General features: G+C 44.9%; 1 protein-coding gene across 5 annotated transcripts in view; it reads right to left on the bottom strand.

Annotated features, from left to right (window-relative positions):
- ST3GAL3 (ST3 beta-galactoside alpha-2,3-sialyltransferase 3) overlaps positions 1-16,755 on the bottom strand; it is a 170,386-nt gene that overhangs the window by 35,881 nt on the left and 117,750 nt on the right. For all 5 annotated transcript variants that reach the window (XM_035333846.1, XM_035333844.1, XM_035333845.1 and 2 more), the window contains 2 exons: positions 10,456-10,551; positions 5,979-6,165 (listed from right to left, as the gene is read on the bottom strand). In XM_035333846.1, the coding sequence (XP_035189737.1) occupies positions 5,979-6,165; positions 10,456-10,551 (283 nt within the window). The remainder of the gene's footprint in view (positions 1-5,978; positions 6,166-10,455; positions 10,552-16,755) is intronic.

Below are 16,755 nucleotides of genomic sequence, written 5' to 3'. Positions count from 1 at the left end.
GGGGATTATTAATAATGGCTATTTAGAGAAAAAGTCAAATTCATAGAATAGGACACTCCTAAGATGACTTCCCAAATCAAAAGCTTCCTCTTATTAACAATGGAACAAAAGCCCAGCTTCTGTCCCCTTCCACCAGAGGCCAAAGAGGGCAGGAGGACACGAGGCAATGCTTACACAGGATCAGGCAGCATAACTCTGTAACCAAGCTTCACGTCCATAATGCATTAAGTCAATGCAAAACAAAATATTTTAAAACAACTGTTTGGCAGGAGGAAAGAGAAAGAAAATATTTGCAGTCTAGAAGCAGACTCTGGAGTCAAAGTGTTACTGGCCACTCCATTTGTCACCAAGGGCAAGTGACAGGGTCAGAAAAAGCAGGTCCTGCCTCCTCAGCTGGACCCAGAAAAACCGCCTGCTCAGGGGCTCTAAGCTCGCTGGAAATACGTGCGTGTGGGTGAGGCTTTTCTTGGGACGGACAGCAAGAAGGGACTCCCAGCCCCACTATTGTCCTCTAGTTGTTAGGAGGAGCATCCTGGCTCCTCAGATGTTCAGGGATGCAGAGCAGCCCCCTTGCAAGGCTATTTCAGATTGCAAGGAATCCCCAGCGTACTATGAGGCTGTGACGTTCACCAACTGCCCTGGTAAACACGTAGCGTGACAAGGCCATTGAGGGAATTGTGACAAGGCCGTGAATGGAAGAAGAGAATCTCTAAATAAAGGCTGAGCAGACGGCGAGAGCTCTGGCAGCGGTTAGGCCTTGGCTCCAGCACGGGCAGGCTGATCGAGGAGGGAAGGCAGCGTAACACACTGCAGCAGGACTAGAAGCAACCTGATGACTTAAAGCAGAAAGGTAGCTCCAAATAAAAGTTAACAATAAATAAATCTTCACTGCCGCCACCTTTGCAACATCTCCACGAGCAACAGGCACGTGCTGGGACAAGGAAGGAGGGGTTGTCTCCTGCCCATCGCTGGAGCCTCAGCAATACAAGAGGTCGGCTGCTTTTCAGATGGCATCGCGCGAGCTGTCAGGGGCATGCCCCTGCAAGGGACAGACAGACAGCCGCGCCTGGCCTCGCTGGCAGGCAGGTGCTCACTCGCTCCTATGACTTTCACTATCAAAGAGAGCCTCGAGGTGCCGCGGGTGCTTACTGCACAAGTGACTCCTTCTGGCAGCAGCTGCAGAGATCCCTGCTGGAAGTGTCCGCGGGCTCATTACCGCACGAGAAGGAAGCATGCGAGCTGCCAATTTCTAGTGAAACCTTTGCCCTCACTTGGCTGCGTTGCTGCCATGTGCCAGATGTTCAGGGAACTGAGCCCTAAGCAAACAAGAGAGTTCCTTCTGATTCACTAATGATAGGCAAAAAAACCACCCTGGAATCAGCCTCAGTGCCAGCTTGTGATGGCTGGTTTGCATAATTGCTGCTTGTAAATTCTTCTGTTTCAAGAGCAACTACCCGGAACGCAGTGAAGAAACTTTCAGTTTTTGACTATTATTTTAATCCTTCCCAAGAGAATAGAGAAGGGAAGTATACAGCAAAAAAAAACCCACTCTGTAATTCCCCTGTTACTTTAGATGTGCAGGAAGAGCTCCTGTGACTGACGAAACCCAGGTGATGCAAGATGGTACAGCTGTGGGAAGGAGCAAGGTGGATCATGAGATGGGTGGGTAATGGCTCTTGGCACTATAAACACCCAGGAGAGAGCACAACTGTTCAGTGTCTGTCCGTGAGTAACCACCGCTGGGGATGCGCTACCAGAAGCTGGATGATCTGAGCAGGGGTGCCTGGCACTGCCAGCAGCCTCTTGCAACAATGACTGCAAGTCAGCACTGCCAGGTCAGCCACCAAATACGCATGAACAACTCACATCCATGACCTTTCTGCACTAAGTCTGGCTTCCTGTAATTGCAAGCGATGGGGCTCCAATCCAGTTCCTTTCCCCTTGTCCATCTAAATACTGGGTCAGAGTGGTGCAATCCTCCCCCCTCTGCTAAACATGTCACCTTTCTCCATCCCACACCTCTTTCTCCCCATTTACCTGCAACACGTGCAATGATTTGCTCCTTGAGTTTAATGCTTGTCAAAGGACTGAAATCAGATTAACAGGGTCTTACTTGCCCAGATTCACCCACCTTTGCCTACTAATGTACAAGTCTATACTCTCAGTGATGCAGTACTGCCCTAACTTGCTACAGCCTTGCAATTCTGAGTGCCAGCTCACCCAGAACTCTGATGCAAGTTACCTTTGCTCTGCTGATGACACAGTACGAACATTTAGCCAAGCCTGTCCTTTTTTTTTTATATCAACCTTTTCTCATTTTTTTTCTGCTTCCATACATTTTAGTGAGAAATAAAAAGTGATTGAGCTTTTACTTTTTCTTTGGTCCATATTCCAGTGCTCCTCTTCCTATACACAGTGGAAACTAAATACAGTGTGTACTGGAGCATCATGCAGGTCTCTGAAGGGTTGTTTCACCTTACGACAACACATCAAATCCTCTACTTCACTGTTCTGCTGCTGTTTCTGCATCACACCAATTCTTTCCTTTAAACATCTTCTGAAAATCCTCCTCTCTACAGAGTAAAGCACTTATCCCTTTCTCAGTGTGCAAGTGTTGCCAAAAGACTAACATAACACAGAGCAAATCCCTCTCAGCTGCAGGGAGAATCAGCTTATCTGACCACTGACCCTGGTAATAAATAGCCACTCGTCTTTCATTTACTCACTCTCAGATAAACTCCCTTTGATTTCACTTACTTGGAAGAGGACTAAGTAAGGATCCTAGTGCCTGGCCCAGAACCTTCAAGTCATGCAGGTCCAAGCAGCTCCAGGTCTGACAACGTCTGAAGAAAATCAGAAAGTCTCAAATCCCACCCACGACTCTACCATGGAAACATGCAGTTGCCATCAGAATTCAGGGGCAAAGGAAACAGAGGTCAGCATCTGACCTGTTTTTTGAAGGACTGTGTCCATTCCCACAGCAGTCATGTTCTTCAGCAGGATGCTTTCATTTCCCTCATCTCTGTCCTGAGGTCGGACTCATGGCTGAAACCACTCGTTTGCAGTGAGGATGGTCTAGCAGAGGGACAGGCCTAATCTCAGACAAGGAATAAGCAACAGTGGTGTACAGAGCTCCTAGATCAAATTAAGCATCTCGAGATAAATCCAGGAAAGGAAAAATGCCCCCTTTCTCCAGACAATCAGCAGAGAGAGAACCAGAAACTTTCCACAGAGAGCACTGGGCAGGCATTTGTCATTTTGAACTTACCACACACTGATAGAAATACTAGCACTCACTCCCAGAACAAACAGACGCCTACGCCTTATTCCCATAGCACTGCTGGTTCTCCATCAGGTCATTTCTTCGAGCTAAGAGACAGCACTTTGTGCATCAGTCTCCAATCAAAAAGGCAGCTGTGCTAGGCACCTGCTCGCAGCTACAGCCAGCGACAAGAAGATCTCAGCCTCAAATAGGGGGAGATCGGATTAGAGAGTACAAGACAGATGTTTTCCAGTCACCTGGACCTCATCCTAAAGTATTCAATGAACTGGTTCAGCAGCCTCAAAACCAGTGATGATTCCCTTTGGGAACTTACGTGGAACAGGTAGGGTGTCAAAGGATTGGAAATTGGACAAAGTAGTTCCTAGCCCTAAGGAGGCAAAAAAGCGAAGAGACTTGATTTATGATATAAATTCTCAGAATAGGAAGATTAATTTTAAAAAGTAAAGATAAAAAAAACACTGAAGATAAGTACTAATCCAGGTGGATTTGTCAAGAGCTTTGTCATTACTGAAAAATAGTATTTTCTACAGGAAAAACAGATTTCCTTTTTTTTTCTTACACGAAAAACATAGGAAGAAGCAAGACATGGACTAGAATTCAGTAAAGCTTCTGACATATTACTTTCACAAACATGCCAAAGAGCATTATTAATGACACTACTGTGATATGAGTTCTAAAGTGGCCAAAAAAACCCTAACCAGGAGGAATTCTCAGTGGGCTCATTGTAGAAATGAAGGATGGGGTCTGCCTAGGAACCAATTCTGTTTAGTGCTTTCATTATCAACCTGGATGATGGAGTAAAAAGCACGTTTCTTAAAATGCAGAGGACATGAATTTGGAAAGAACAGCAGGTATGTGGGAGAGCTCTGCAGAGAGAGACCTGGAGGCAGCGTGAGCCACAAGCTGGACACTCATCTACAGTCCCATGCCACCATGGCAAAGGCAGACACAACAGTGGATGTATAAAGAGTGAGGACTGCAAGGGCAGCGGTTTGCTCCTCTCTATTTGATGTTCTCTGTACATTTGTGACAGTGCTCTTTAAGAAAAATATGGATCAACTGCAAGCTTTCAGACGAGCAACAGTAATTAAGAGATCTGGAAAACATCACCTACAAGAACTGAAAAAAAAAAGTAGTGTTTATTCCAAAGAAACGAAGGATAAGGAGCCAACCACAAGAGCATTCAAATAACCTGCAATGCAAGAAGCTCAAGTTCTTCCTGCTCTCTGCCAAGCTGGGCACTGAAGCGTTCGGTTACGATGACTACGATTGCTCTTCCCAGAATTGTAGCAAGTTTTAGCAAACTGCTCACTGTATCTTTCCGGGACATCATTACAACCAATGCTGCATGACTGCAAACATCAGGTAGAAATTCAATTTGTTTTGAAGCAAACCAATCTGTCCTTTGAACTTCAAGCTAAAGGCTAGGAGTTCCCATAATAGCATTCAGGTAGCAGGGCACTGATACCATCAGGATATTAAATGCAGACCCTTCCTTTGCCTAGAATGAAGAACAGAAACAGGACAGAAACCACAAAGAAAAATTTTGACTCAAATATTCATGTTACTAAAGGCCACTTGTGTATGCCCAGAGGCTAACACGTAGTAACTTCTGCCTTGTAACAGAAAAATAAATGCAAGTTGGTGTCAGTGGGGGACACAAGTGAGGTAGAAGCCCTAAGGCCACCTATATCACAGCTGTATACAATTATATTCCCAGACTATTTTCATTCTGCATATGAACTACCAGCCTCCTCTCTTTGTCCCCAAACACATAATCTAACATCCCACCCTCCAAATATTGATCCATTTATCTCGTTATTTGTTGAAAAATCATGAAAGAACATCTGAAAATAGAAATATATGACTTGTAAAACAAGGATCACAGCTAAATAGAGGTCATCTAATCTCATCTTCATGGCAACAGGTACAGACAAACCATCCACTGAACGAGAAGTCAGTCATCACAACCTGACTCCAGTTAGGATGGGTGAATTACAGAAAACAACCCTGTAACAGGTCCATCATACTGAAGACTGGCACCAATACAACTGACTAGGACAAAATACTTACATGGGGGAAACAGTAGCTTAACCATTTCAGTCATCTTAAATTAGATTTGATACTGTTCTTCCAGATGATATGCTAGCCGAATCCGAATTATGAATCTCAGTACAGCAATAACTGAGCAACGTATAACGATTTGTGCTATTCAGGAGGTCACATTAAGTCTGTGGATGGTAGAGTTTTCAAACTGTGCTGTTGCTATCTCCTCCCCTCCACTGTCATTGCATCCTTACCCCCAAACACCCATTTCCTTCCCTTATCATTGTTTTTATCCTTCCTTTGCTCTTAAACCCTAGGAGTCCAAAAAACCCATGCAAAAGTTGATCCTTTCATGTACTCTTTAAAATGAAAGTTAAATTCACTATTCACAGCACATGCTACATATTCTTCAATAGAAAGCCTCATCTGTGATGCAAGGTCAGGTTACAGGGAGCAGATGTATTTGTAAAACATATTTAATTAAAACTGAAGTCTATGGATGTAAAAAAAAAAGCCTTCACTTAAATGCAGCAGGGCACACAAAGGAACTCTCCTCAGACCAAAACGTGGCAAATATGCCTGTGGTATCACGTCTGTACACCACTTCTAATTAGGTGACCTTCACAATGCCAGCTAACGGTGCTCTTACCACTTTCTCCTTGTAAACAATGTACTTCAGCCACTTGAAATCCTGCCATTTGAATCCTGCCAGAACAAACAGGGAATCCTTCTCATACTGTTCCATTTTCTGGATTGCACCTTCAGGATATGTGATCCGGAGAGTCGTCTTGCCACCCACATCCTTTTCAAAGCCCTTCACTGGAGCAGAGTTCAGCCTGTGGGGCAACCAGAGAAGACGCTGTCATGAGTTCCCGTTTACACTCACGCACGATGATGCTGCATTGCTGCCAGCCCAGACCTCTCTGTACACAGCTGCTATGGCAGCAAACATAACCCTTGCAATTCTTCATTGTAAACATTTACAAAGCTTTATTCCAAGTGGCAACAGTTTAATTAAAAGCTATTTAAATTACTTGATTTAATATAACGCAAGCAACTTCTGCACATTCACTCTTGTGATTTAAATTGAGTTGGAAGCTTTGGGGAAAAAAAATTTGTCCTTGCAAATTTAGACTTACAAACTAAGCGTTAATATTTTAGTGTTCAGTCACTCCTGGGATATCTTGCAGAAGCAAGACTGTACTGGAACAGAGGATGCAGCTCCATGGCAGTTTACGCAGACTGAAACTGGTCTGGTGTTCCTACACCACTCCAGAGCTTGCACTGTTCATCCTACCTGCAGTGAGACTGTTTGGGGAACTAAGACAGCTAATGTTTTTTTTTTTTTTTTAAAAAAATAAAAAAATAAAAAAGGAAGGAGTAAAAAGGAACAGTCTGCACCTGGTTTAGCTCCCCAGACTGACCCACCCAGGAGGCGAGCTGCCCAGCAGTGCCAGCACAGAAGAGGTTGGACTGCGCGCTGGGGTGAGGCTCAGCAGCACTGCAGTCCCACCGACACAGAGGAGATACTGCCGTGGAAGTGCATTCGGAAGGAATGTTATGTGTTTGGACGTGCTTTTGTTAAAACTCCCGTCAGGAAGTTCTTTTTTCCCTTCAGAAAGCAATCTGCTCTGGTGTTAACTGCAACGATGACTTTCGTGACATTACTCAGAGCTTCTTTGTGTACGTAGGACAGACTATTCAATACCAGAAACACAAAGCTGAGGAAATTTCAAATAACTTGGAATACAAATCCTGCTGACATCAAACAGCAGCCCCTGATGGAACAGCATTGCCTGCTTGAATTATTGCAGCCTTCTTGACTTGCAGTAGTTCAATACACTGGAAAGTGCTTATGGACTGCAAATTTTCTCATGTAGGAATGTTAACGAGGATCTGGATTTGTCTTTTTCAGCCCGGGTAAGCATTTTAGGTGGGAAACCTTTCAGTAGAAGAAAATCCCTCTATAGAATCTGAAATTCTATTCAGAATTACGAAGAATGAATTCCTGTATACGTTTAGTAACAATACTTTAACACCGGTAATAAAATATTAAATGCAAAGCATCTTAAGAATCAGCACCAGCACAATTTAAACAGGAGATGAAGCCTTTTTTCAGGGCTTATATCCCCCTCACTCACACAAAAACAGTTCTCCCGGCCAGCCTGATCCCTTGTCTTTTCTTCTCAGGCTGACTGAGCGTTCACACGTCAGTCACCTTTACTATGAACATAATTTAACCTTCAAGGCACTGTGTGTGGGCTGGATGACCTTTCATACTGTAAGAGCAAACGGCCCTAAAGGCAACAGATAAATAGTTAAGCATAACATAAAGAAAGCTTGTTAGGCATATTTTCATCTGTCTTCTGGAACTTGAGGGGATGGTTAGTGTCTGTGGTCCTTTCAGATTTCGACCTGCAGCTCCTTGGCAGGGGTCTCCCTGCTCCCAGCTGCTGGGTGAGCCGTTTCGCTGCTTACCTTGCTAAAGCTCCCCAAACCTGGGACCCCTACTCCGTATCTAGACAGGAAACAAAACAAACCATTTCCCCCAAGTAAAACGAACTCCGCTCTCCAGCAAAGGGCCAGAACGTGAGCTGCTGACGGAGTCATAGCACTGGGGTCCTGCTAATGAGCCAGCACCAGCAGCCCGCACCCCTGGGGCAGCGCGGGCAATCGAGCAGGGAGAGTTCTGGCAGCTGCAACCTGTGCTCACGGAGGTACACGTTAGGCAGCTGGAGCCTCTTCTCAGGTAGGGCACACCACTAGCTATGAACACAGCTCCATCTTGTACAACTTCTAGGAAGCCAGACCTCCTCATACAGCCCATGGACAGACAGTTTTCTCCATAGATGAACCCCTGTCTCAGTCAGGAGTTGCTGATATACACCTGTTTTCCCCTCTGCAATCTATTCTAAAGAGACATTTTTATACATTAGAGCACTGATAACTGCTGCAAGAAGCTCCTGCCAGGTAAACAGTGTGACAGCTGGGAATAACGTCTGCACTGAAATCTGATAATATCCAGTTAAAGAAAAACCAGCAACAAACTCACTCTACGCTGTTTTAGAACTGTCAAAGCTGATCTGACTCTCTTTATCACAAGATAAAAAAAATCTTGCAGCAATTAATGGCCCTCACACTGTAAGACGTGATGCATAAAAAAACTCCGTACACTGCTGGATCATTTATTTGTCTACAAAGATGTTTCATTTTTTCCCATAAAATTCATCTCCGAAGTCCCAAATCTGACCCTTCCAAGGAGCTTTGCAACCCATAAAAAAGGATGCTATACACAAAGGATTTCCCAAGCTTCCACAGGAGAAAAAGGAAGCAAGTGGCTGCAGTTAAGTAGTCTGCTCTCACCTCCTCTTGTCCCACATCCAGCCACCTGGCTTCATTTAACCTTTGCAGTTGACTTTTCTCTCCTTTATCCAACCTGTAGCCAGCACAGGTGCTTAGCTGCCCTCTTATCCTCTCAGCTTGCAAACCGACTTAGATTTATGGATGTGGGGAAAAAGAGTTGAACTTTTCATTTGGAAATTAAATAGTAAACCTTCTGATGTAAATTTTAGTGGGTGGCCTAACACAGATGGATTGAAACTTTTCTCTTGCTACTTTGTGAACAGCCTGAGCCCAAGAAGAGTCTATAACTGAATTTTAATAACAGCAGCTGAGATAATTGCGAGCCACCAGACTATGACAAGCAGTACCAGCTCTTTGCTAGCAACTGATAGTGCGATGAACTGGGAGAAGGGCTGTGAAAGTTTCATCCTGTTCTGAGCAGTCATTCCTGTGCCAGAGCAATACTGGGGCAGCAGGGAACAGCTCACAGGACCAAAGGACTGAAAAGGATCTTCTCGGTCTTTGTCCATAGTGGAGAGGGCAGTTGTTACTCTGTATATGATCTGTTCTTTTCTCACGTGCCCATTACTAGCACACTGGAGAGAAGAGAGTCTGTACTAAATGATAGCCTCTCTGTGCTTTAAATTCTTCTAGTAATCATTTTCTTTGTTCCACATTATCTAAGAATTTGCCATTTTCCACCACATCTCATGGTTGACTGAAGTTCAGAGGGGTGAGATTGGTTACATTCCCTTTGATATGAAACCAGTTATCTTATGAAGGAAAAAAAACAGTAGCTTAGACTCTGTTAAAGCAATTTTTACAGATTTATGCTGTGGTTTGTCCCACTTTTCCTATTTACCATCATAATATTTTGTTACTCACACTTCAGAACCTGCTATAAAACCATGCATTTTTCCAAGTCAGACAAATAGGTTTAGTTCCCCAGAGCATGTCCTCCTCCCTCCTACACACACTCACTCTCCATTAGCACAGGTATTATATTTGTTAATCTCCAGTCACCCAGAACACCTCCCTGACTTGACAGATTTATTGCTAAGAGTTATGACCAGACCTATGATTTCCCATATCAGCACGTTTTTCAAGCATTCTGAGATGGCGATGATCCAGGTCCTCAGCAAAAGCAGAGTCCTAACTTCAACTGTGGTCCTTACCACTCGGAGCCATTCTGCCTCTGCTCCCTTATTCAACATCATCACCAGTGAAACAGAACTGAAATATTCACAGCTTCTGGGGCACACCTACTGTTGTTTAATCATTACGGGGTCCTCACTCATGGAGGTTTACTGCTTCCTGAGACCCTATGCTGCACAGTTTGTAGTTCTTCCCATCCTAACTGTAAAGTGTGGCTCTTGGGGAGCCACAATAATTGACAAATTATTCTTCCCTAGACTACCAGGGGGTTGTACTTGGGAACAGATCTAACAGTACATTTCACTGATTCACCACCTAAGGACATAATAGAAGAAGGAGCTTTTAAAAAAGAAGCTTGAAAGAGAAGGTTCAAGTAGAATCGTTGGAGAGAGCACATTCCCAAACAGCAGTGGAACATGGAATGCTTGAGGAGTGCCCTTACCCTTTGATGTGATCACCATTTGTAACTTAAACATTTATATACTCTTGATTTTTTTCCTGTACATTAGTTAATGCTTCCATACTAATGGATGTTGCCGCTAGTGTATGTTTAACCTTTGCCTGCAGAGCATGCCAACTGATACTGAAACTGAATAAATGACGAGAAAACTGTGATGCCAAAGACTCACCTGACAACAACATCGTAGTCGTCAATTTTTAACCCCAATGACTTATTGGCCAGTACTCCACCATTTCCCACAATAATACATCGTCGGCAGCTGAGACTGTGGAGAAAACACAGGAAAGAGGTGATTTTTGTAACACGACGTCAAACACAGAGCTGCACCTATTCAGTTTGCATTCATCCAAGAACTCTAGGAAACCTTTGGGAATATTAAGAATCAAGGGGAGGACAGAGAAACACTTGGATCCCCAGCTCACCCCATCATGCCCAGGCATCGCCTGTGATAAACTGCTTTCAACACCTCACTCCATGTGTGGCCTGGTGAGACGGGCTGTCAGGACAAGCAAGTCTTCTCCCCCCACACCCCTGTAATGATGGGCTTGAATCAAACCCACCTGTTCAGTTAAACCTCTTTGTTACTCATTTAGCGCTGAAATAGCAATAAGGCAAAGGCTCCGGAAGGAAATCCTCTCTCCGAGCAATTTTCGGAGTGCAGGCAGACCTTGTCAGGTTATCTGGGGCGTGCTCACCTTGCCAAGTGCAAAATTGTTGCTGTTCTCATGAGACTTCAAGAGATGGAAAAACACTAAATGGACAGAAAAAGGACCCTACCCCCCCTCCAGGAGGAAACACATACATAGACACAACGGGTGAGGAATAGGAAGGAAAATAACCTTAATTAACAGAAATACAGAAAAGAAAAGGAAGAGAATGGCTTCTCGTGGAGCCATGAGTCACGAGAACTCTTTGCAGCAGATGTTAAAAAGTGATTTTGCTTCGAAGATGGAGAGAGGACTTCTTTCCAGCCATCTAATCCCAAACGCAGCTGGCTCTTCTGGCAGCGTGCCCCCAGCTCTGGTAGTTCGCTGCAGGAATACGTGTCTGCAGAGCCTTCTTCGGAAAGGGTCCAAGGCAATCAGCCGCTTGGAGCTGATCTCTGGGCTAGGCGGCCTGCTTAGTCCCAGGCACAGCTGCCCGGGCTCTTCTGTGCTGTGCTCCAGTCCTGCTGCGATCAGCCTGAGGAGCCAGCGCGGGGAAAGCTCTGCTTACTTGGGGTCTATCTTCGCAGAGCAGGGCTGGGGCATACTTGAAAGAATCGGCTAAACCACCGAGGGTTACCCTGCTGACAGAGCCATCAGCCGGACATGCGCGCGCAATTAATCCAGCACCCAAAAAACCACCCAGAACAGCTTCCCAAGCTCAGACAGAGCTGCACTGAAGTCCCCAGCCTTTCCAGAAGGAAAACTTCCAAAAACAAGGCAGACACATGCCTGCATCCTTATAGGCCAAAGAAGTGTGGATGTTTGTGTTAATTAAATCAAGAAATAGAGGAAGACTTTTATAGATAATGGCACAAGAAAAAAAAAATACACAGTTCTGATGCCAATGACAAAGAAGAGGCAAGATCTGCTTCAGCAGTATACTGGGGCAAGGAAGGAAGGGAGAGAGTCAGTCCCAAATGGCATTGGAGTGACAAAGATGGTAATGTTTTGTCAAGACCTTTAAGGGAAAGGTGCTGCAGGAGGCAAACCGACAGAGACCATTTGGTTCCGGCCAGGTGAAGTTTCTGATGAAAATACACATTTTGGATGATTATGATAAGAAAGTTTGACTTCATAAACAACAGAGCACTGGGTGAAATACTGTAATTTCTCTCCCCATTTGTCTCTGAGCCATGACTTTTCTTACTCCTAGTTTTTGATGAAAAATACCGTGCTGACGTCCAAAAGCTCCAAGTTACAGACACTGCTCTACCCACTTACTGTTAGGATTTGAGCTTCTACCGATTTCGAATGCAGATGTGTTTGTTTCAGCCTCACACTACTTATGCACATTCTTCCCTTTTCTGCTAAATTAAAGCACCATCTACTGTCAGCAGTCCCTTCCACATCCGCACGTGACCCTCTCACTGACAAACCACTGCGTGTAAACATCTGCCTCGAGGTGGATCGTCAGTCCCGGGGCAGACTGGTGAGCACGAGCTGCTGCACGAGGGAAGAGACAGTTCCACCAGCCAAAGCCGTTCGAGTGGCCTCTCTTGATGGCCCCGTTCCCACACAGTACTTGTAGACCGATCAAAGCCCATTCTTAACTTTCTGTTGACCATACACACTGGATCGAGTTCATCGCTTGTCTCACGCGATGGCAGCTCTCCTAGATCTTGAGTCACATTTGCAGCACCTCTCTGAACCCTTTTCAGCTTCGCCCCAAACCTCTGAAGTACTGCCTCTGGAGCACCAGCATGCGGAGCTAATGCTGCTCAAAAGCAGGGTCCCTTTCACGCAGAGATTTTATGCAGATCACCTCAGTTCTCATTTTATAATCATGGGTTGGCAGAATATAATCCTCACCTTGTAAGCACGATCTGCATTGTCCCCTCTGAGATGTCTGATTTCTGGGTTGGCTCATTAAACAGAGGTCTAGACTGACCCAAAACTCCTACTCCTTACTGCCCCAGCCTTTGGCTCTAGCAATTGTTAGTGAGATTTTACATTTCCTCTACATCAGTCTTAGTCACTGAGAATACCTGCCAGCAGGCTGACACCAGAAGTGTCACTAAAGGATTAATTCTCAAACCTGACAGTAGCTTTTTGAAGCTGCGTCTCATATTCCATTCCTAAAAAGCTGATATGTCTACAAAGATGTTGCATAGAATCAGAACAAAATGCTGGACTAAGACAAATAAATAAGGTCTATCTTTAAAAGGTTACGTTTATCAAGCTTCTACTTTATCAAGCTTCTACTTTATCTTAAAAAAATAAATCACACCTACATGACAAGATTTTATTTTCACAAAGCCCAAGATAACTAACATTAATTATGCTGCCATCCTAGCTCTGTCCCATATAAAACTTTCCAGGGTTTTTCCTGCAAAAAAAAGAGCTAATCAACTTACAAAACCAACCTCTCGTCTCCTATATTTCCTCATGAATGGCACGTTTGCTGTTCTATCCAACATTCCAAGAAGGGTTAAAAAGCAAACAGTAATAATAAAAAGAACTCCTTACTTAACCCTTTAAATACTCTCTAGGAGTTACTGATTTAAAAGGACATAACTGCTATTTAACATCTTAACAGTTCCTAATAAAAATAAACAAAAGATTTCATCATGGCTGTAAAATGGGATACCATCACTCTCTCTCCATCCAAAAAAAAAAATAAATAATCAATTTCCTCAAGTCTTTAGATCAAATTTTCAGTTATTTCTGACGCTAAGCTCTCATCTTTGATCTTCTACTGTCTTTTTCTCATACTTTTTGATAAGTGCTTTACATACTGTCACCACCATGCCAAAAGTATCTGCTGCACACCCAGAAAGAAGTTGGGTGCAGATGGCATTCCTCAGGTGCACATGACAATGGTATGCTGACTGTTGGACTTTGCCTAGTTTCTGCATATTGGGCACATACATTAAGTCTGGGTGACCAGGACTGTTTAGCTCAAGAGGCAGAAAAGTGAGCTGTCTCAGTCTCACCAGCTTTGGCAACCACGCTGTGAGACACAGAAGATTGTAGGGCTACCCTGATGGTGCTGCAAAAGGGAAACATTTGGCAGGGACCTGTCAGGGATCAAATCTGACCTGAAATTTGGACACTTGGCACTGTCATAGCTGAATCTCTTCACAGCGAGCACTGACTGACGGAGCCTGAGCGCAGCAAGCCCACAAAGACACTCCTGGCTCAAGGCAGGTTTCTGCCGTGCAGGCAGCATCAGTTCCCCAGCTCAATTGCTTCCCCCAAACGGTGTGCAAACACCATTGGCTTTGTTTATATATCACATCAACCCAGGATGTCTTTTCCAGAACATCTCAAGAAGTGAAACGTCCGACACGGCCCAGGTTCCAGTTTGCTACCAGGGTGGTATGAAGGAGGGTCACGGACTTTCCACGCCGGACTTTCCCAAAAGCCCTAAGCTGGGAACTGGAGCCAGATGTGCAGCCTCTGACACAGATGCTTAGAGGTTGAGTTCATCTACACCAAAACCAGAATTCACGCAGACCTTCTTGAACAATACGGTACTGTAAACACGTGTATGCATTGTAGCAACTGCTACTTCCTCTTCCTCCCTTGTCAAAACCCTTTAGGGATTTGTAAGGGGAAAAAAACCACAAAGCCTTCCATTACGCAAGTTTGGAACCGAAGGCTTTGAGGAAAGATCTAACAGAGTCATTAGAAAAAAATACGTCTTTAGGGCAACTGGTGCTTAGGGAGGCATAGCACATTCTGCTTTGGTCTGGCTACTGCAACTTAAACTGGTGCTACCAACCTGAGATGGAGACACAGACACTTCCTCTCCTGCTCTACCAGGTTCCTTCCTCACTTGTTAGTTTATACACTGTGCTAGTAAATAGTTAGAAGCTTAAGCTCTTGGTTTTCCTTCATTGCTATCTGGAGGCAATAAAAAATGGTCAATTAGATTTTTATTTTTAAGTTATTCCTATGAAATTTATAGGCAGTCACCACAGAAATTTAAACCAAAAATCTACTGAAGGCTAGCTAGTAAAAGAGCTGGGCAACTGGAAATCAAGCTCGATTTGCAGAATGAGGGGTAGGCCACTGGAGGAACCACTAAAACAAACAGCAAAAACATGAAGGATATAAATGGGCTTGGAAAAAACAGAGGCCAAGATAACCCAGAAGTGTCAAAGACAAGGCCCGTGAACACCTGTGGGACAAAGGGACAAAGATACACCAGCACCGAAGGAAGAGGACACTAATTCCACAGGATGCCCCCTGGATCTCCAGCCTTCCTCAGAAAAGCTCAGTGCTGAGTTGCAACTACCCCCACAAAGAGAGCTGCAACATTACCTACCTCCTGCCCTGGTACAGGAACACGTTCCCAGAAGCAGCACAACACAAATGTGCCATAATAAAGCTGACACAAAGAACAGCTAAGAAAGCACAGCATCACTTGCACTGTTACAGACTTGAACTGTAGCATTTGTTCACATGCCCTCCAGCTGCTGCTAGTTATTAACACAACTCTGTTCACAATGAAGGGATTAGCTGGAGTGAGTTGACAAAGCTGTTTTGGGATGATGAAAGGTGTACGCACACCCGGAAGGATTGAGCTTGCCTCATTCCAGCACCACGTCGGTACATTGTGTCAGGAAAGGTGCATCAGGATGCCCTTTTGGCACAGGGGTAATCAAACAAACAAGTTCACTTCCAGGACTTCTAGGATGTAAGCAAAGGTAACATCTCAAAGGGGTAGCTTTGTGAAGGAGCTCAGAAATGGAGAAGCTTGGGTGGGGACAAGACTGAAGGCTTGGTGTAGGTCCCCCCCCATACAGCCCTAATCTCCTCTTTCCTTCCTATGCTCTCACGCACTGCTCTGACCTCACCTCCCCTGCCTCTCCCACCCTTCCCCCGGGAAAGCCGCGTTCAGCGTGTGGTTACATGAACATTCGCTTCAATACACTGAGCAGTGCGCACCCTCCCCACCCAGCCCTAGCCCTCTGCCTCTCATGCTGCTGCTCCAACACTGTGCCAGCACCACTGCTCAGTGGGAGGAGAGCTCTATAAGTGAGGTCACTGAAACGGTCTAGGTTAGGAGAGAAACCTTTAAAATAGACTCACTTTAAAATCCCCCTTCAGACAAGGTATTAGGAAAGATGTCTTTACCATGAAAGCGGCCAAGTGCTGGAACAGGGTTCCTAGCAAGGCTGTTGATGCCCCAAGCCTGTCAGAGTTCATGAGCTATTTGGATAACGCCTTCAGTAAGATGCTTTCAGTTTTGGTTAGCCCTGAAGTTGACCACTTCAACCAAAGCATTTGGACTTGGTGATCTTTGTACATCCCTTCCAAATGACCTATTCTATTCTAAACAACACCAGCAGCACAGAGAGAGCAGGCAACTACAGCCGGCAACAGAAGCAGCAAAGATAGCTTCTTCAGCTGTCATGGTCAACAGAGAAAATGTTGATGCAACTCCATCCTAACGAGTTGGTTAACCTGGAGCTTTTCCCCTACTGCTAGTATCAGCTTACTAGACTTCAGAAAGCCTACAAGTGGAAGGGCTCACAAGATGTTCTAGTCTGCCCCGTTGTACATCTCTTACCTAGCACTGTCACAACAAGGCATTTTTTTCAGCCCCTCAGTCAGGCCATCTCCAGTTGCTGCAAGGAGATGAGCAAAGGGGAGAGAGCTGGACTTTGTCCTTGACTAGTGAGCAGACAGGGAGTGATCCAAACCTGGAGGTGGAGTCCCTGCTCCTCACACACTGGAGCTGCCACAAAAAGGAACTGTTGGCTCTGCTTTGAGCTTGAGCCAAGATCAGAAAGTAGCTAGCTTTCCCTCAACAG

This window comes from Oxyura jamaicensis, chromosome 8 (genome assembly GCF_011077185.1).
Source record: "Oxyura jamaicensis isolate SHBP4307 breed ruddy duck chromosome 8, BPBGC_Ojam_1.0, whole genome shotgun sequence".
NCBI lineage: Eukaryota > Metazoa > Chordata > Aves > Anseriformes > Anatidae > Oxyura > Oxyura jamaicensis.
This window is presented reverse-complemented; position numbering and strand designations above follow the sequence as displayed.